General features: G+C 28.4%; 1 protein-coding gene across 3 annotated transcripts; it reads left to right on the top strand.

Annotated features, from left to right (window-relative positions):
* The first annotated feature begins 87 nt into the window (after positions 1 to 87).
* Positions 88 to 21,285, top strand: LOC107438876 (uncharacterized). Of its 3 annotated transcripts, XM_043042494.3 has the most exons (11): positions 88 to 493; positions 2,273 to 2,364; positions 2,712 to 3,031; positions 5,006 to 5,272; positions 6,644 to 6,964; positions 9,090 to 9,296; positions 15,116 to 15,310; positions 15,501 to 15,908; positions 16,998 to 17,209; positions 18,337 to 18,402; positions 20,451 to 21,285. In XM_043042494.3, the coding sequence occupies exons 1-11, from the start codon at positions 242 to 244 to the stop codon at positions 20,571 to 20,573; spliced, it is 2,463 nt and encodes an 820-aa protein (XP_042898428.2). In that variant the 5' UTR covers positions 88 to 241; the 3' UTR covers positions 20,574 to 21,285. The 3 variants fall into 3 exon arrangements, with proteins under 3 accessions (XP_042898428.2, XP_087020151.1, XP_042898431.2); XM_087164025.1 differs by lacking the exon at positions 15,501 to 15,908; XM_043042497.3 differs by lacking the exon at positions 18,337 to 18,402 and having other exon boundaries at positions 20,451 to 20,812.
* Positions 21,286 to 21,455: the final 170 nt, after the last annotated feature.

The following is a 21,455-nucleotide window of genomic DNA, read 5'->3' on the forward strand; positions in this document are numbered from 1 at the left end:
ATATGTAGTATACTATTTAGTAAGCTATAAGCTAAAATAATTTTTAGGATATATTCCTTACGACCTATCTTCCTACCCATCCTGAATAATAAACAAATTGAAGAAAATTGGCGCGAGTGTTTAGAAGTGAAACATGTCTGTTGAACATTATAGCTTTAATTTTCTAGAGGAAATTTATGTTTTTATGATTGATATTTTCTTGCTTTTAAATATTTAATGAATATTACCCCTTTATTATAAAATGGATTCGTATTTTGATATTGAAGCTGTTAATAATTTGGGGACTTTGAATTCATTTGGGGCTTCATTTACTTCTCTTAAATTAATTGCACACCCTCATTTTCACTCAAATAAATTTTTATATGTTTTCTTCGCTAGTACGAGTCAGATTACTTGCTATAAACTTTTTGATAAAAAGCCAATTTTGAGTTCCGAACATAGTTCAAAAGAAAATATTCATAATTCATCACTGGCTACATTTTTACATTTTCAGGTAACTATTTTTTATTGATTTTTTTTAACTCTATTTTTTTAAAATTTGTGTTGTTTATTTCAAATTTCTTCTACGATTATAATGTTTTTTAAACTAAACATAAAGTTTTAAGTTATCTAATAGTTAAAGTTATAAGTGTTTGTTATAATAATTCTCCCATGGGTAAATTTTCACATTGGTGCCTGCCTCTTAATAATCGCGAAGTCTTAGTTACGGGATTACTTTTCTTAATTCTTCCATTTGTCATTGTCTTATTCTAATATACTGCACACAGTGGATTTTTGAACCTTTGGAAGTCATTTACTAGTACAGTAGGGAACCGATTATCCGGAACGATCGGGACCATCGCTATTCCGGATGACTGATTCTTCCGGTTTTCTGAATCGCTACAAAAAGCGGTTTTTTTATTGTTAAACCCAACTAAAATTAGAAAAATATTTAGAAATAATCTTAAAAAGAAGAAAAAACGATGAAGTAATACACTAATGTTTATTTCTAAAATGATGGTAAGGTAAACATCTTTCAAAAAAGAAAGAAAAATCCTAAAATCTTATGAATAAAAATATTTTTTTTTTTAAATAGCGGGAAAATTTGTCGAATTTCGTTCGGGTTTTTCGGTTTTTTTATTTGCGGATAACGGGTTCTGTACTGTATAATAACTAATATTATAATCGTATAATAATAGAATAATAATGTTATTGTTTTCGTATGTTTGTTTTAGGCAGAGGTATGCGATTGTTCAATAGAATAATAATATAATAGTATAATAACTATAATTATAGTATAATAACTAGTAGGTGTTATTTACTAGTATGATTAAGCAGTATAAGCACTTTGGTTTGCTATATATATTGTATTACTATATCTTAGCTTCTGAATTAATTCTTTTTTTCATTTTAAAAGTAAGTAAATAAAAGCATTTTACGATTGTTAAATAAGAATGACAGCATTGTGGTGTTAGTGAGAGTTTTTTAAATTTTGCTTAGCCTGTATTAATACATTAGGATTTCATCATTACAAGCCACAAAATGCACTTTAATGAAACTATTCAACTTGTTAGCTTGTTTTAATTTCTATATTTTCAGATTTATGTAAAAGTGTTTACATAAACATAACCTTAATGATTTAACATAATAATTATTAATTTGTTCTTATCTTTTTTTCTTTTTTATTATCAAATCATAGCTTGATTCATTAATTTCAGCTTTGTATCTTGTTATCTCATGTTTCAAAGACCATCTCCAATATTGTGCAGCTTTAATACGATCTAAATAAAGTACCTACCTATAGTGCAGCTGACAGGAGAACTCCTCCAGACACCCGTCTCGCGTTGTGGCTGGTACTATGGTTACGAGGAAAGGTCACTTCGAATAGGGCTGTGGGGTGAATAGTTTTGTCTTAATCTGAGCTATAGGTCGTCATGAGTAAACCAATCGACACCTTCTTTCCTCCATTTCACTCCCATTAGAAATGTGCTCTCGCTTGTTACCATAGCAGCAGACAGCCCCAGACTTTCAGTCTGGAGGAGTTCTCCTTAAGGCCGCACTATACCTGTCATCTCCTCTGTTAACTGTAATTTTAACAGAATTATCTTTATATCTCTTCTGTTAGTTAATTGTAATTTTAGATTTAAAAAGTCACAGTTGTGTGACTATTACTTTAATCATGAGCCTTGAGTTCTTTAACATTGATATTTAATGTTTGTTAAATTTAATAATTTATTTATTGTTAAATTGTGGTACAAATATTCACACTCATAATTTTTTTATCCTGTTGTAGCAAACATTACGCTTTTGTGTACCTCTTTTGGATATAACTTCAACTAATGATGATGTCTGGGCTATAGGAAATAACTGCCTTTTGTCTATTCGGTAAAAATTCAGATTTAAATGTTTGTTTTAAAAATTAAATTGTTCCTCAATTGAATGTCTATTTATCTTTAAATTGGCACAACTTCTAATACTTAAATTTAATAAGTTGTTTTTAAACTGGCATTATATTTTGAAAATAATATTTTTTAAAACTGCTTTTATAGTAGATGCTAGTTTTTTGTATGTTTTAATTCGTTTCTAATTCTCATGTTGCTTAGTTTAGTTTTTTTTCTTTCTTCCTTAAAGAGCTTTCTTAAGTTTAATCTATTTTCTACCAAAAATATTTGCGCAAATTAGCAAAGTGTAGTTAAATAAAAGACTAAATAATATTCCCCCCCCCCCCATAGGAACGTTTTTGAGAATAAGAATTCCGTTCAAACTGATGATTGCATGGAACCATCTATGAAAAGAGAATATCCTTTTTATGGCTTTGAAACACTCGTGAGTGCAAACAGTTTTCAAGAGCACATTTTCCAAAAGAACTTTTACTGCTTCAAGTGTGATTTAATTGAGAATAGTATTTTAGTATGTCATGAAAATACAGAGCTATCTTCATGGCAAATTGTCTTAGTCATTAACAGTTCTACTTCTACACGGAATAATTTGGAATGTATTAAACTTTTGAGCTTTCCTTCATCATATTCAAGTGAAAATGCATTGTGGGGAAGTATGTATATTTAATTATTATTATACTTAAGTATTGTGTATCTGATTTTTAAAAACTATTTAAAGAGATTAGAAGGAAGATAGAATTGAATTGTATTGTTTGCTGAGGGAACAAGGTTTAATTCTTACTGATTTTTGCAATTAGAAATATTTTTTTTTCAGGCATAAGAGGGGGAGAAGAACAAAAGTCTTAAAATGCCTGTTAATTGTTAAGATTTATACATAACTCATGATTAAAGAGAATAAAGTAATACTTTAGTAAAACATCTAAATTATTTAGAAACATTAGTAAGAAAAGGTGAGACATTTAACATAGCATTTTCCAGATATGGAGTAAATTCTAAGAGCTTAATATTTCCACCATAGTTCATAGTTCTTAGGAATAAAAAGGAGTAGGGCGCTTTGAGTTTTGTATACTTAACATTGAAAAAATTTATCAAAATGTGTAATATAAGTGAATTTTATGTTAAACAATTTTTAACGTATCCAAAAACAATTTTTATTTTTAACCTATGAGAATAATTCTAACAGAGTAAATATTTGTAATAGTAATTAAACATATAAACATAAGATAATTTTAGCAATATGTATTTATTGTTTATTTAAGAACACAGAACAAATTTTTTTTAAAAATGGAATTTGAATAAAAAGGCAGTGTTTGTAAGGGATGGATGCTTACCTTAACAAGAAGGGCAAAGAGGACACATTTATTGGGATGAAAGGGCAAGCAGTGTGGGCTGCCCTTCAAAAAAACGTTAAAGGAGAATACTGCATAGTTATTAATATTATCAGTAATTTTTTGAAATTTTCAAATAAATCATGTTGTTTTCATTGCAATAACTTTTTAAAAATACTTTAAGTAAGTAAAGTTTGTATTTTATTTAAAAGAAATTATTTAACAAAGAAGAAAAAATTCATTTGATTTTATAAAATTCCTAAATAAACTAGTGCTTGTGCTAAAAAAATTGATATCAAAGTATATTGAAATAGTAATAATTTATAATTATAATTTGTAAATTGCCCTTCACAACAAAAAAATTTCAACTTTTTTATTTATTTGATTAGACTATTTCCTCTGGGCTGTCTGAATAAAAAAAATCTTAGAACTTTACATGTATTGTTATTAGTCAACAAAATTCATGCTGAAATGAATATTTTACATGTTCTAACATCTTTTCTAATTGCATATTAATGAAAGCATTTTAAATATACCAATCAATTAATCTAATAAACTAAAAGGAAATTGATAACATAGTTGCTTACATCAACACTCTTTTTTTTCAGTATGAATAAGTATTATTAGCAGAGAAGTATAATTAGCAAAGAAGTATTAGGCATTGCTAACAAAGAAGTAAATTAATAAATATTAATTAAATAAATTAAGAACATTATTATTAACTAAGAAGCATTACATTATTTAACACTCAGCAAGTGGATGCTCTTCAATATTTTATTTTTAAAATGATGATATAAACTTTTATCTTTGCTATTTTTGTGCACAGCTTTAACTTTATGAGATTAACTTTATGAGATTAACTTAAAAAAAAAAAATTAGTATAACTTTAGGAGTAAAAGAGAATAAGCTAACTTTGGTTCTTATTTGTTTTCATTGTTAAATTCTATAACATTTAGGTCTTATTATATATTATCAATTTTCCTTTTTTCTCATCCCTTTTGGCGCATATTTATTAACCTAGTTTAGTATCTTGGGGATTTTTGTCAAAATTCAAGCGGTGCTTAATATATATTTTAAATATTTCAAATGGAATATTACAATTCTCGGTTGTACCCTGGGCAGTATAATTTTTGTTCCTCCTTATTTATGATGATATTTTAAAATCTGTTTTAAACTAATATATTTAATCTAATTTTTAAGCACTGGTATTTATAGTGATTTTTTAAAAATCTATTTTAAGCTAATACAATGTTACATCTTGATCAAAGAATTGTGTTATATCTTTATTTATTTTTCAAGGTAACAAAGAAAGAGTTGGGAAACCAGAAGTCTTATTTTCTGATTCCAAGCATCCTTTATGGAAAAATATTTGTGATTCGAAGACCAGATCACTTTCAAACTATGTGGTCTTAATAGCACAACCAGATGGAACCATTCTTTATTCTTTGTGTTCATGGGCCTGTCAAAGGAAAGAATTCAAACAAGTATCTTCATTACAAAAATTGTGCAAACTGGAGGAGCCTATTTTATGCTTTTATTTCAGGGAAAACATTGTAAAATCCATAAGTAATTCCTTTTGATTTATATATTTTTATATTCATTTGAATCTGTCACCCTTTTAGTTTTTTAATGTTTTATCTGAGTTAGAGCTTTGTAAACTATAGATAACATACCTAGCTGAGGTCTTGAAATGAAATTTTTAGATAAAGAAATTTTTTTGATAGAATAACAGCGAAAAATTAAACTAGGGTAGTTCTGATAGCTTTGTCGGAAAAAAAGCTCTGGTCGGGACAAAAATTTCATATAGATAAATATCGGTTGATTAAAAGTTCAATGGTTTTGACGAAAAGTCAGTAAAAAGACAAAAAAAGATTCATAAAATGGGATTTTATCTACGAAATTTATGTTTTGAAAAAAATATTTCCTCTTAGTTGTAAAATTTTAGTGCTTAGCTTGCATCAAAGCTCTCTTTCTGAAAGTTGTCTTATTTCTTTTTAAAATTTTACTTTAAAGTCTCCTTTGCTTTGAAATTTTTTTTTTCAATGCAAAGGATTTTTTTTGAAAAAAATTTTGAATTTTTGAAAATTGTTTTTTTTTTTTTTTTTATAATTTTTTTTCTTATCTGTTTTAACCCTTTGCTTACGGTGTGCTATGCTGTACCATCACCTGTGATCCACATGTTGTACCAGCCGTAAGCAAAAGGTTGAAGTTTTGTGTTGAAGATATTTAAGACTGATTGCATTCAAAAATTTATAATTTTTCCTTTTATTGAAATGGGAAAATTCTAGAAAACCAACAGGGACTGAAAATATTATTTTGTGTTATTTTCATTGTAACTTTTTCATTGAGTTAAAAATGTATAAAATTTATGTTTTTGGAAATTGAGAGTTTGATTGATGCAATTTAGGCAAATGGGTCAAACTAGTTTCAGTAAGAATGTTAAGTTTCTAAAAATAATAAATTAAATATGCATATTTTTTTGTTAAGATTTTATTCTGTTTTCTAAAAATATATCTGTTACAGAATAATTTGAAATATTGATCAAAGAATTATTATTAAATAAAAAATTATGACATCATGAGAAAACTATAAACTGATTTGTTTGAAAAGTCAACATTCAAATGTTTGTTTACATTTAAATTTTTAAAGTTAAAATAATTTGGAGTGTGTTCCATTAACTCCATGCTAAAAAACTGATTCAATGTTTCTCCCATATGCAGTGTTTCCACGATTACATATTACAGGAAAAAACAGAACTGTTTTACTCTGCTCGAAATAACAAATTCAACCTTCTATATTCAAAACAACCAAGGTCTACTGTACTCAGAAATAATTTAGTAGTTTTTTTTCTTCTGTTGAGTACTCCCCTTTATTGTTTTCAAAATTTAATTATTAACTAAATAAGTTCTAATTAAGTCTATATGCTTATTTTTTTAGGATCAAGTTTCATGATTATAATTGGAGAAAAGGGTAAATTACTTTTAGTAACATCAGAAAAACTGCCCAGTGATGCTGATTCGAATCAACTTGTAAATGGTCTATGTATTTTATCTTGGCAACTGCCTTCATCTGTTCAGAGTTTCATCATTTTGGATGATTGCATAATTTATTGTTCATTTAAAGGAGAAGTATGGATAACTAAGTTTTATGCAAATGATTCTCAGGAAGATGGTATTGGGAATCAGTGCATAAAAATTACAAATAGAGCATCTGATTTTAAAAATATATGCAGCCTGTCTTTGATTAACAAAGAAGATGGTGAGAATAATTTAAAGATTTAAAATTATTTGTGCATATATTTAAAATTTTTATAATTTATTTTGATTTTTACATATCTTAATTTATTTGGACTCTGATGTTGTTTATAAGGGTGTTTTTACCCTTCCGAAACAGATATTTTTTCACAAATTTCTTCTAAAGTTGTTGCATTTTTTTTTAAACTTACTAAATCGTCTTCAAAAATTCTAGTTTTGCTCCTAAAACTAATTTTTGCTGAAAAAGATATTAAGATTTTATGGTTTTATTATTGATGAATTTTATTATTATGATAAAGTTTTTTTCTAGTTTATTAAATTTATAGTTCCAAATGACACTAAAAGTAGTAAAACTGTCATAAAAACTATTCCAAAAGTGCAAAATTTAAGTTGAAAAAACTTTTTTTTTATTAAAATTTTTCCCTGAATCACTTTAAAAGAATGGTTAGTCTTGCTTCTAAAATTAATTTTGGTTGAAAAAAGATATGATTTTAAGCAATTATGTAGGATAAGTTTTTTTTTTCTTTTTTGGTTTATCTCATTTGTACTTCTGAACAATTTCATGAGTATGGAAACTGACACAAAAACTATTCCAAAAATGCAAATTTTAAGTTAAAAACGTTAATTGCTTAAAAATTTTTCTGAAACGCTTTAAAAGAACCATAACATATTACTAGGTTTTGAAATTTCTTGTATTCAGATCTTGGTTTCCCTTAATATCTGATAACAGCATTAAAACATATGGGAGAGTGGCGTACAACCATGTATTTCCATTGGGAGGAAATTAGTTCTGTTTTCTAGCAGACAAACTCTGAATTACACGTTACTAGCTCAGAAGAAAGACCTATCATTTTAATTACCGTTGTTAATTAATTCACAGCATCTGTGAAGATAAGTTTGTTTTACTATGTGAACTCTAATGTTCTCTTGTTTTTAAGCTATCCTTATTTATTGGTCATAAGAGTCATAAAAATTGTTTTCAATCCAACTTATTTACTAAAGATTAATACCCTGACAAACAATAAGAATTTTGTCCAATAGTAGCACTGTTCTGTTTTGTTTCGATAGCCTCTGTGCTATGGCAGTGGAGACAGGGCAGTGGAGGAGGAGAAAACAATTATACATCCAAAGCTAAACAAAAGTTTTATGGCCCTAACAAAAAAATTTGTTGCACGCTTTTTCTTCAAGCACGAAAAGCCTTATTTTTATATTTTGTAGAATTTTTGAGGATCCTTTGTGCAAAATTGTAGTTTTTATATAGATATAAAAAAATTCTTTGCAATTTTCTTTTTAAAAAAAACACGTATTAATAAGCAATATTTGTTGTAAGGAATTTTGGTTAGGCCCACAACAGGCCCCAGGATAATTGTTTCAGGACATAATCTTCTTAATTTGTCCTTTAAAATAGAAATGTCAGCTACTTTTTCACTTAAGTTCTAGCGTTTCTAATTTTCCTTTAGTGTTTACATGTGTATCCGGTTTTACTTTACTAGTAGAGTAGGACTGGGTGATTTGACTTTTTCTAGAAAATAGTCATTTATAAAAAAATGATTTATCAGTCTCATGATTTTTTTGAAACGTCTTCAATGATTTTTTAGGAATGATATATTGTACACAACTAAACAATGAGTATCCGTTTTTAGTTTGACTAAACAATGAATATCAGTTTTTAGGTTGAACAGTTTAGTTCCAACAAGCTTTTGAATCTTAGCTACCAGATATTACACCACATATTAAGTAGTGTTAAAAATCATGCAGGGATAGTTTAATTACATATTAATTATACATTCATAGAGTTATAAAAGAAGTTATCTGGACAAGTTTTTTTTTATTAATTTTTTATTAAATTTCATAAAATTTAATTTATTTTCATTTTGTTATTTAAATGAGAGCATAAATATTTGTTTTATAACAAAAATAATCTTATCCTTTTCAGCGATTATCTTTTTAAAATCTTTTATATCTATCATAGAACAGAATCTTCTATCATATAACAGAATTGTCCAAAATTTAAAATATATTATTTATTTTTATTATTGAGTCTGTACCTTTAGATTATTGTCTCCTATAATTAGAGATTAATTTGAATACATTTTCTTGTTATTTAAAGATAACTATTTTAATTGCAGGGCTTTTCATAATGGTTACAAACACTGGTAATATGTATTTGATGAAGTATTCAAATAAAACAAGCCTTCTTAACAATAGATCACTGCCTGTTTTGATGAATGGAATATTGGAACAGAGTATGTTGTTGAAGGATTTAGCATCAGTGAAACATTCCCAAAGTCGATTATTTGTTGCATTATCAACATTTGCTAATATAAAATTTGGAGGTAAACTGTTTTTTAAATACCCTAAATTAATTTAAAGTTAATTCATATTTAACTATACGAAATCATGCTTTTCAGAAGTATGTAATTAGAATTATATTTTAATGTCATTGTTTTCTTTTAAGAGTAAGTTGAATTGAAGAAAAATAATTACATTTGTTTCATATTTTAGTTACACACATACTATGTATGTAACATACATACACATGCAATCAAAAATCTTTTAAAAGGGGGGTTTCCATGGTCCTTAAAAACTGCTTAATTTTTATTTTGGAAAATAAGGACCCTTAAAAGTATTTAATTTTGGTACAAGGTTTTTAAAAGTTCTTAATTTTTCAGCTTCAGTATAGTTGATAGGAACAATTTTTCAGATGAATTTTTTAAAACAAAAATTGCTCTTTTATTACCTAGAATTAGACCATGCATCGAGGGTAGAGCATTTTAGAGAGAGAAGAAGGGATGTGTGTGAGGGGGCTACAAGCAAGAGGAAGAAAGCGTGTCCTTTCATTAATATATTCTGCCTGGAATGGTACTCTCAGAGGAGAGTGAAGCATTCTAAAAGGAAATAATAGAGTTTGGACAAGGAATTAACTGCACAGGGAAGAGATAGTGCGTTTTGGGGGGGGGGCAGTTCTAAGGTACCTAAGTAAAAGACCCACACTGACCTTCAAAATCGATAGAATTCAAGAAATTCAGATCTACTGGTAACCCATCTGCTTATAAGGAACGAAGTAAAACCATAAGAAAAGAAGTACCAGAAAAATTTTTTGAACTAGAATCCATAATGAAAACTATTTTTTCAAAACATTTTGAAGAATTCAATAAATTTGTATAATATTTCAATGTGTAATAAGTAACTGTAAATTTATATAAAGCAGTAACATTTTTAAAAATTAATAATTTCACTAAAAATTAAACAGATTTGTAATAAACAGGGTTTGAAAAATCCTGGGTCACCTAGGTTTTTTTTATTTTTTTTTATCAAAAACCTAAGGTTTATAGAGTTTTTGATGAAAACCCTAAGTTTTTTCAAAAATACTTTAAATTTTTATTCCTGAGTTCTAAATAAGAATGCATGATTTGCTCCTGACAAGAAAGTTAAATAATTCATAACTATTTATAACTTGTTTTGTTGCAGTGTAAATTTTTTTTTAGAACTTTTAGATTGTTATGCTATTATTTTTATTTCTTAAGGATAAGCAGAATGTTACATAAAACTAACTTTAAATTACTCGATTAAAAGATCCCAAACTTTTTGTTAATAATGTCTATTATAAAATTCAAACTTAGATTTCAATTATAATTTTATTATCATTTAAATATCACGTTATTAACATTGTCACTTAATAAACTGTTTTTTTTTTTTATATTAAACTTTTGCTTGCTTTAAAATTAATTCATGTTTTTTTGCCAGATTATTTAGTAATATTATGTAAAGTTAATTCCTAATAACAGTTTTGGCTGGAAATAATTTTATGTTAAACACAATATGAAAATAAACATAAGTATAAAAATATAGTTATAAAAGTAAACATCACACATTTGCTGTTTAATAATAATTTCAAATTGGTTAAGTTATGTACCATTTTCAACATATTTTTCATGAAATGTTTCAATATTTTTTTAGTAAACGTTTCCTGATAAGATATTACAGGATTACTTTATAATAAAAGAATAGCACTTTCAGTTTTAAACTGTTAATTTGCGATATAAATAAAATATTAAATCATAATAATAGTAGAGAATAATATTAAGAATGATAGAGGATGATAAAGAAATTTCTGAACAATGATTGTTTGTTGGTGTAATTTAAACAGTATTTTTCACCTCTTGCTTGCCATAATTTAAAGAGTCTTTACTAAGCTTATTTTTCCTCAACGGTTATCCCATACTCGTCATTGTAAAAAAAAAAAAAAGAGTTATTCTTAAGCATTTATAAGAAATCAAACATGGATGCAATTAGACAGTTCAGTTCTGCTCACTAAAGTTATCTTACATAGGTGGTATGCATGAATCTTGTTTCAGCATTCACAATGGGTGGCAATTCTTAATTCAACTTCGGTCACTTCTCATTTTATTCAATTAGAAGAAATTGCTTGTGTGTGCGTTAAAGAAGTATCTTGTGCATGTGTTTGACCAACATTTATTGATTTTATTTTTACCTTTTTAAGTTCTGAGTTTTTTTAAGTGGCCACCTCCTAACATTGGCCGCAAAGACTCAGTCCCATAAGAGTCTGTGGTTTGCAGGTTTTTCTGTTTATATGTCTAAGAAGCTATTAAGATTGAAAGAAAACTGAAATTTACACAAAATTATTAAATTTTATTAAATGTGTAAAAACTGCAAGTACGTTGAACCTCCTTAAACTAAGGTATTTACTCAAAGAGAACAAGAAAAGGACTCATAAGACAAAAAATTAAAACTTAACAAAAAGAAAAACTATTTAAAAAGATTTTTTCTCCAAAAAAAAAAAAAGACAAAACTAAAAATTCATAAAAAATTATAAAAATTAATAAATTAAAAATTAACTGCGAAAATATATGATTTCTTTTTAATATATTTTTTACCATTTGCTAAATTATTATTTCTTGTAATTCATTATTATTTTAAATAATTTTTTTGTTTTTGCCTTTTGTTTAATTATACAAATATATATGTTATATATATTATTTTTTCGTATTCAAACCAATAATGTTGAAATATTGGAGCATTAAATAGAAATTATTGTAATCTTATTAATAGAAACACGCCTTATTCTACACTATCTGGCCATTAATGACCGGACACTTCTCATTTCGGATACATGAGGTGCTAGTATCAAGTCAGTAGGGCGTAGGGCCGCTACGCGCCCGAATCACAGCTTTAACCCTTCTAGGAAGGCTATCCACTAGGTGTTGGTACACGGCGGCAGGTATTGCCCGCCATTCCTCCTGTAACATGTTGAAGAGTTGAGTGGTGGTTTTGGGGCGTTGTAGTCTGGCCCTCAACTGGCGCTCCAACTCATCCCAAAGATGCTCAATTGGATTGATGTCGGGACTTTGGGATGGTCAGTCAAGTTCTTGCACCCCCATTTCATCAAACCAGTCCGTGATGGCATGTGCTTTATGAATGGCAGCGTTATTGTGTTGAAACACAAACGGGCCATTACCGAACTGTTGCCACTGGGTGGGAAGCGCCGAATTGTCCAGGATGTCTCTATATCCTTCTGCGTTCAGGGTTCCACGCACTAACACCAAGGGTTCAAGGCCAAACCATGAGAAACAGGACCACACCATAATTCCTCCACCGCCGAACTTCACAGTGGTGACAATGCACTCCTGTAGGTACCGCTCTCCGGGCATTCGCCAGGTCCACACCCGTCCATCAGAGTGCTACAACATGTAGCGCGACTCATCACTCCACATGACGCTTTTCCATTGCTCTACTGTCCACTGGCGACGTGCTCTGCAACACTGAAATCGGTGGCGGGCGTTTGATGGAGAGATGTTTGGCTTATGTGCTGCTGCTCGTCCATGGAATCCTTGCGCAATCAGCTCCCGACGAATGGTACGTGTACTGGCAACACTGCCAGATACAGCCCGGATGCTGGTAGCGACAGTGTTCAACGACATTTGTCGGTTTGCCTTCACTACACGTCGAAGAGATCGTCGATCCTTGTCGGACATTATTTTGGGCTTGCCGGGTCGGGACTGCGGTTTTATCACTCCCTCTCGTTCCCATTTCAACACTAGGGCTGGGCAATGTCAGAATTTCGATATTGTGGTATATTGTGAGCTTCATATCACGATATTATGATATACCGCGGTAATTAAATTGTTATGTATATTATAAATGCTAAGACTATTTTGCAATTAAAAATTAATGTGTTTAAAGAGCATCATTTAAAAAAAATGGGGTACTTATCCTATATTAGCTCGCAGCATAATTATCCCATGGAATCAACTAATTATAAAACATCATTATTTTAAAACAGAAAAATTTTATTAATATAAACATCAATTACTAATATGAACATCAACACAATTATAAACATCAAAACAGTTATAAACATCAACACAATTATAAACATCAACAATTATAAATATCAACACAATTATAAACATCACAAGGAGATCCGACAATCTCGGATATTTTTTAAATCAGAAACACGCTATTCTCAAAATGAAACCAAAATCAGTAACTAAGTATACCATGGAGGGTTGATATAACGCGCGGGTGTTTGAAATCCGATATCGCCAATACCACGGATATGACGCATGCGCTTTAAAGTCAAATGATACCACAATATATTGTAGGAGAAATTTCTAGCTGCCGAGAGGAGGTATCGTAAATATTACGAGCAAGCCTTTGAGTTCTTCACCCCTAAATCAATCACGTGCCATACCGCCACTTCCTCGCCGCCGGTCGGCCGAAGATATTGGATAGCGGTGAGTACCGAGAGGTGCAGGCATACCGAAGTTCAATAACTCGGTATTGCCGAAGAATATACTTCCGAATATCATTACCGCGGTATCAAAGAAATACCGGTAAATGACGGTATTTCGGTATATTGCCCAGGCCTATTCAACACGACGTCACCAACTGTTGACCGATGTATCTGAAACTTGTCGGAGATGGCACGTATGGAATGACCAAATCGGTGGGAGCCTATGATCATGTCCTTATCAGCCTCATTCAGCTCTCGCCGTCCACTCATTTTCACTGTTAACGCTCGCATGGCCGTCGCCTGCTTGCGAATGGTCTTTCCCCCTCCACAGGTTGCGTATTTATTCCACCAGGACGAGTCCACCTGCCTTTCAAGGGGTGTCCGGTCATTAATGGCTAGATAGTGTATACTTATATCCAATACTTGTGCCTATCCAATACTTATTCTATACTAATGTAAAAGATGGGCTGTTCAACATTGGTACTTAAAACGTTGGTACTTTATTTGTATATTTTGAACTCATTTAATCTGCTTTATAAATTTTCATTAAAAATATTATTGAATTGTAACTTCTTCAAAACTAATCAATAATTTTTACTATATAATTGATAATTATTAAAATCTTTTGTACAAAATTATTTTTTAAAGTACATATATATTTTTTAATTGTAGTAAGTGTTTTTATTTATTTAAATCTGCATGTTTAAAAATATGAAATTATTGTGGAACACCATTATTAGTTACTAAATTTATACACAGATAGATTTAAGGGCCGTTCAAAAAGTACGCACACGAAAATGGAGAAATTTTAACCAGCTTCCCCCTTTGTATATTACCGTACATAAGGTCTTACCCCTCCCCCCCCTTAGAATACACACATTTTATTAGTCAGCCCCCTTTTTTCATAAAAATTATGTGACATTTTGCGAGACAACTTTTTTTGAAAACCGATTTACTCATTCTAACAAGTGGTCGGCGTGTGAAAAAAAATACAAGAGCAAACATATGTATAATACATGTGTAGGAAAAAGTCAAATTTGAATTTGGTGTATGCTTATAATGCACGTACTTTGTATAATACCTCCTCCACTCTCCATCATACAAAACCGTAGAAAATAGCAAATCCCCCCCCCCCTTCGTGATGTACATATTTTTTGAACGGCCCCTTAAGTGCTTAACTCATAGTTGCCAAATAAAATAAGTTTTTCACATACTTAAAGAAATTAACTAATTATATCAAATATATAATTTGTATTAACGTATAATAATAAGCTTTATAAATTATTAAAAATTGCATGGGAATCCCATCATTGGATCAAAAGTTTATTTTTGTTTTCTTGACTATCTGTGCATTAATAAAGGCATGATTCTATATGATATGTTTGTAATCTTTTATAGCAATTAATAAACTTCGTTTGGATTGTAAAATAACTGAAGTAGAAGACTTTTCAAAAAAGTTATTAATAAATATAAACTTGGATGGATTACAGCACTTAAACCTGGATACCGAGCTTTGGATGATTTCTACATCAATCTTCAGCAATTTTCAGACAGATTCAGCAATTGTTACAAAATGTTCACCTTTAGTATTAGGTAATTTATTTATATATATATATATATATATATATATATATATATATATATATATATATATATATATATATATATATATATATATATATATATATATATATATATATATATATATATATATATATATATTAACAAATCACTTGCAGTTATTTTTGACAACACGATTAAATTTTTCTCACTTTCTTTTCAGGCCAAACTTTGCATCTTGAAGTCTTAGAATCCAATTTTTGTCCATCTTACAGCTCTCTTTTTCCTTTATACCTTGAAGTCGGTCTAATTCTAAGAGTGCCAAAAAGTTTTATGTCCATTGACTGCTTTACCGACATAGTAAAAAAATTACCTCTTTATATCAAGACTAATACTGCTATATTGACTGAATTATATTTATTAAAAAATAAGTCTAAAATGCTCCAAAATTCAAGGCTCAAGAATGCCCAAAATATAAACATTTTACAAGAAATATCAAATAATAATGCCAGAAATCCTTTATATAAAAAAGAAAATCATGTTCCTGAAGTATTTATTCCAATTTTCAATAAATACACTTATTGTCTCTTAGAATCTACAGCTGAAGAGTTTGTTAAAAATCTAAATAAAGGTATGGTAATATTATTTTATTAAAATATCATGTTTTGATTAAATAATTTATAATTATAAATGTTTTGATTAAAATTTCTCTTATCCTAATTTGTTATAAATGAGAAGTAATATACTATGCTAAACTAAATATTGAATCACTTAAAAATTATGTTTTTCTATTTGTTAAGTATGTATAGGTTCATAATACAATTGCTACAAAGATAGTAGTATAGGCATAGATCTTTAATTGCTCTATGATAAATTTACATTGAATTTTTATATTTCCTGTTTATAATACGACTTGACTAGGGAAACGTTACTATTTCCTTTTTTATCAAGATTTTTGCTACCCTAAATAGTTACTAAATCCAAGATTGAGAAAGATAATAAAATATTTTATTATAAGTATATTAGTTTTACTATATGTATAGATTAAATCTAAGTAGTTTCATTATGTAAAATGATGTATGTAGAACATAAGTTTTAGAGTTTATTTTATGTAGAAGTTGAAGATTTCTTTTACATTATTTAGGATAATTAAGTTGAAATTTGATTTCTTACATACATGTTCTTTTAGGTCTGAAAATGTCTAAGTTTAGTTGAACAATTCATTTGTAAAGTTGCATTTCTTTATGAAGAAATAACGATCCAGTCAATATTTTGATTGTTTCCCTTTTATTGGTATCTGTGCGACTGTAAATTTAACGACCTGAAAGGAACAGTTCTGCCAGTTCTGAGGGTTAACAAGTATTGGTGTGCTAGGGCATTATCTGTAACTTAAATATTAGGAATTTCTTTAGAACAAAAAATTCAAAATTTTCAGCCTGTCATATTTTAAAACAATTTTAAGAATTATTATCGATAATGTTTTAAACAATTAAAATATTAGTTAAAAGTATTAGAATTTAAATTCGTCTTCTGACAAATTTTGATCCCTAAGGAATGGCTGGACCTTACTAATCATAGAATCATTTTGATATTTTCTTTTAAAAATTTTTTTTAAAATCTCATATTGCTGTTTCTTTCTGAAATCCTATTTTTAAGATTAATTTATAAAAATAATGCTTTAAAAAGTAATATTAATTTAATACATTTGGAAATCTTTTAGAGGTAGGATTGGAGGAGTCCATTTTCCAGGCAATTTTGGAGAGAGGCTCTTTATCACCAAACAGCGATGGTAATAACTTACTGTGTCGAGATCAGTCTGTTTCGTTGTCTGTGTTCCAAATAGAAAAAATAGTTAACATTAATATTACTACTGAATCTATGACTATATTGGGTTTGAAAACAGCAATTGCAGAACTTCTCCTAAGCAATCAAGTCAGTATATTTTGCATAATTTCTTCTAGTTTAAATAACTAAATTCAGTAACTTTAGAATAAAAAGTTATAATTTGAGTTACATCATGCTCCCAAAATTAGACAATAATTAAAAAATTGTTGAGAGTGCAAAGTAAAAAAGGAATGCTTAAATACTTTTTGATCCAATGTCTTTTTTCCTATTTCTGCCAAAGGTATTTTGAGTTATGATGTCGGGCAAAAAAAATTAAATTTTTTGATATAAGCAATTTATTTTATTTTATAACCATTGTTGAACAGCCGACCCAATTTTGGGTTTATGACAACTAATGTTCAACTCCGTAGCCTTGTAATTTTGAGCCAATCCAGAAGACAAGGAAACTCCTGGAGGTATGGTTTGCTACAGGAACATGGAGGACTTGACTCGACAGATTTAACATGCATCAGTCACCATTTACTACACGTGAAGTCTTCGAATGGCGGACATTGAACCCACAGCCTCTTGAATGTGGGCTCAGTGCCTTACCAATCGGGCTATATCGGCCCCAAACGTTTTGTTGGTAACAGATTTGGCTACTTTTTTTGGCTACTTTTAAATTAAATTATAAATAACTCTTAAGAATTATATTTTTCATGAAATTATCATCGCTTTACAATTCTGTGTAATTTTTTTTAAAATTTTGTTAGTTAGCTTCTGAGATAAATTGCAAAAATGGTGAAATTAACATTAAGGGGTTCAAACTTTTGAATGCAATCCTGAACTAACTATTTCTACCATATTTTCCCGATTATTATTACTCCCATATATTTAAAAGTTAAAAATCCAAAATGGTAAAAAGAAAAAAAAGGTATGCTCATTGAAAGAGAAAATTTTTGTGCCTAATTTTGAAATTTAAAATATTATGTGTACTTATTAATTCGCAATCAATTCCTAAAAACATGGCAATGTTAAAACATGGAAATCTGATCAATACATTAAAAGTCATCTAAAAGTTCCATTTTGGTACATGCATTTTCACTGTCAAATGAACAAAACTTTATGTTCATTAGTTATAAAATTAGCTGATAAGTTTATAATTATCAAGTTATTAAATAAATTTATTTATACTTTATTCCATTAATTAAGCGCAAATATTTATCCTTTTGCAGCCTAAATCACTCTATGAAGCTTCCAACTGTGTTAGTATACCTGCTAGTATTTTAAAGAAGTGTGAGGTGGGTATATTTTGTTTTATTACATCTATTTTTAATTATGAACTAGGTAGCAGAAACTCATCAGTATGGCAGCCGGTGTTGCAAATTATATTACATTTCAGATTTTTTTAAAAAAAGGAGAAAAATTTTTGCAACTTATTTTCAGAACATATCTAAACTTATTCCCAATCAAAATTTTAAAGCTGAGCTTGAAATAATTCTGTAAAAGAAAAATAATAAAAGAAATAAAGCAGTACATATTAAAAAGAAACTTAAGAAATAATATTTAGTTCTGAATTTTTAAAACCATTCTTATTGCACTGATTACACCAGTCTTTCTAAATTACATCAATCTGGTTATTAATTTCATATGAATTTTTATGAAAAAGATATGATAAAGTTATCGCTCGTACTGTTCTTTATCATATTTTCCATTACAAATTAAAGTTATAAATCAATTGTTTTGAAATGAATAAAGAGTGTAAATGTCTTTTGTTTATACTAGTTAAACTATTATGTATGCAGCAACAGTATTAGTTATTCAGAATGACTCCATAAGGTCTGTATTCTATAATTTGCTTTATAGCGGTAAGGGAATTATATAGGCTGGGATAGCCTGGTCGGTAGGGCGCTGGGCCCATGTCCGAGAGTTCGAAACCCGCCGGGCGAAGACTCTCCGTGTAGTTGGTGACTGATGCACGTTAAAATTCTGTTGAGTCGCAAAGTCCTCCATGTTCCCATAACAAATCAATACCTCTGGGGGTACTGGTTCGATACAGATCGATAGTTCTCTGATTCAGGTCAAAATTACGATCTGTGGATGAATAAATGGATGTATGAATGGGTCCGCCTTATAAACACTTGTGACATATGATGCGGCAGAAGTCGAATTCTTGGCCATAGATGGCGCCACTAAAAAATAAAAATCTCACACTCTGCCTTAAATTTGCTCGGTTTCACCAAGCAGGCTTGCCCGTGTGGCAAGTGGCATTAGAAACAACCAACCAGGGGAATTATAACAGTGATTGGAACTTCAAAAATATTTTTTTCCAAGTATTTGTGTTTTAAATTTAGAATTTAAGTGACCATAATTCTGAATTATTAAAGTCAGAGGAATAAATAGTACAACAATTAGCAAAATGAAATGAATTCTTTTTATATCAAAATGATATCATTATTGTAATTTTTATTATGCTTTCTATTTTTTAAGAATATTTTTATATTAAATTTAGCCTATTTTTTTATATTATGGCATCATTGAATGCCTTAGCTCGTAAATGCAGTAAGACAGCATGACTCTATTATGTGCCACACAGCAATGTTAAACACATAGAATTTAAAATCTGTCTCTTCATCTTGAGACGATTCTCAGTGTATGCGAATGTGTGTATTTTACGCCCACTTAATGCACAAGTTATTTCTTTCAGAAATTCACAGTATTCCTTTATCGTAATATAAAATAATCTTATGATATTACCTTATTATGGAGCATTTTATGGTAAAGAAATATATTATTACTATTTAACAATTGTTAAACAGCAAATTAATTATCAAGTTAAATGTATTTTTATAATAAATTTTTTGAGAAATCGTGTTTAGTCAACACATACAATTAATGTAAAAAATACAAAATAACTATTTAAAATTCTAAACAGCAATATTAATAAACAATACAAAACAATTTTTTACATTATTGCTCAGTATTCCATCACTTTTTATAGAAACCAAGAATTTTTTAAAAAAAATTCTGAAGTTACAAGGGTAAATGAGCAAAATTAAAATTTAATTTTATCCCAATCAATAGAATTAAAAACTAAATTTGTCATAACATATCTATGTTGATAAAAGAAATGTTTTTGAATTTTTTTTAATGTAACAATCTGTTGAGCCTTAAGAAACAAAAATGATTCCAAAGCAATTCTGAGAGTAGATGAGTAAAGTGAGCAGGAAGTTGAGCCTCCAATGTAATACATAAAAAGTCACATTATTTTTTTTTAATAATTCATCATTAACTTTAAGAGTTATGATTTGAAAAAAGAAATATTAATGATACATTTTTGTTTTTATAGGAGTTATCAAAAGAGTTAAGAAGTATGTATGGGCAAAATGTCAATGCTAATGATTTTCTAGGAAGAATTTTCAAAATATATTGTAAATTAAGAAAAGAAATTTCAGAAAAATTGCCCTTGTGATCTATGAACATATGCTAATATATACATAATATATTTTTCTGGTAAAAACAGTGTTACAATAATTAAAAAATATATTTAGAAGATTTAAGCTGATTTTACAATCAAAATTTACAATAAAATATATTTATTTAATGAATGCATTTAAAATTGTTTGATGTTTCAAATCGATGCATGTAAAAAGGAACTTCATTAGTGAAGCAGTTGTAATAAAATTTTTGTGTGTGTGTATATGCTATTAATACAATGCGTATTTTATTCTATGAGGTATAAAATACAGCATGTATTCTATTCTATATAAAAAGTAAATTATTCTTTGGTTAATTTATAACTAATTAGTTAAAACCTTTTTATGAATTTATTTTATACGAGTCATTAAAAGTGATAAATTATGAACTTTTTAAATCTGTTACAATTTAACTTCTCTGATAATATTTGTTGTTAAAGCAATTTTATTGTAAATTAAAATTGTGCCATGTATATAAAAGGTTTTTAAGTTATTAAATCTTAAAAACTGATTTTTTAGTTAAGAAAAAGGCATACAATGATTTACTGTTTTGTGGCTTTTCTGCATAAGTTATTCAGTTCTACTGCTCAAATCACAAATTAAGAATTTTATTAATATGGATAATTTCTATGATTCAATGTCATTTGGAAATTGAAAAAATATGTAAAAAATTTATTTTAAAATATAAAATATTTAGTTACAATAAAATCTCATGTTTTTTTATTAATTATTCATCATTAATCTTTTCAGAATGTAAATTAAATTATTAAATGTTATTATGAGATTTGACAAAGTAGAAATTTTCATTTCTGGAAGTATATTCTGAGGAAAATATTTTAGGTTTTAAATTTCAGACAGCTATATTTTCAGTTTTTTTA

The sequence above is a fragment of the Parasteatoda tepidariorum genome, chromosome 5 (genome assembly GCF_982258835.1).
Source record: "Parasteatoda tepidariorum strain Cologne lab strain chromosome 5, Ptep-v5.0, whole genome shotgun sequence".
Classification (NCBI taxonomy): Eukaryota; Metazoa; Arthropoda; class Arachnida; order Araneae; family Theridiidae; genus Parasteatoda; species Parasteatoda tepidariorum.

Coding starts and splice junctions, on each gene's coding strand:
- LOC107438876 (XM_043042494.3), top strand. CDS start 242: ATGGATTCGTATTTTGATATTGAAGCTGTTAATAATTTGGGGACTTTG. Junction 3,032..5,005: donor TGAAAATGCATTGTGGGGAA/GTATGTATATTT, acceptor TTATTTTTCAAG/GTAACAAAGAAAGAGTTGGG. Junction 6,965..9,089: donor TTTGATTAACAAAGAAGATG/GTGAGAATAATT, acceptor TTTTAATTGCAG/GGCTTTTCATAATGGTTACA.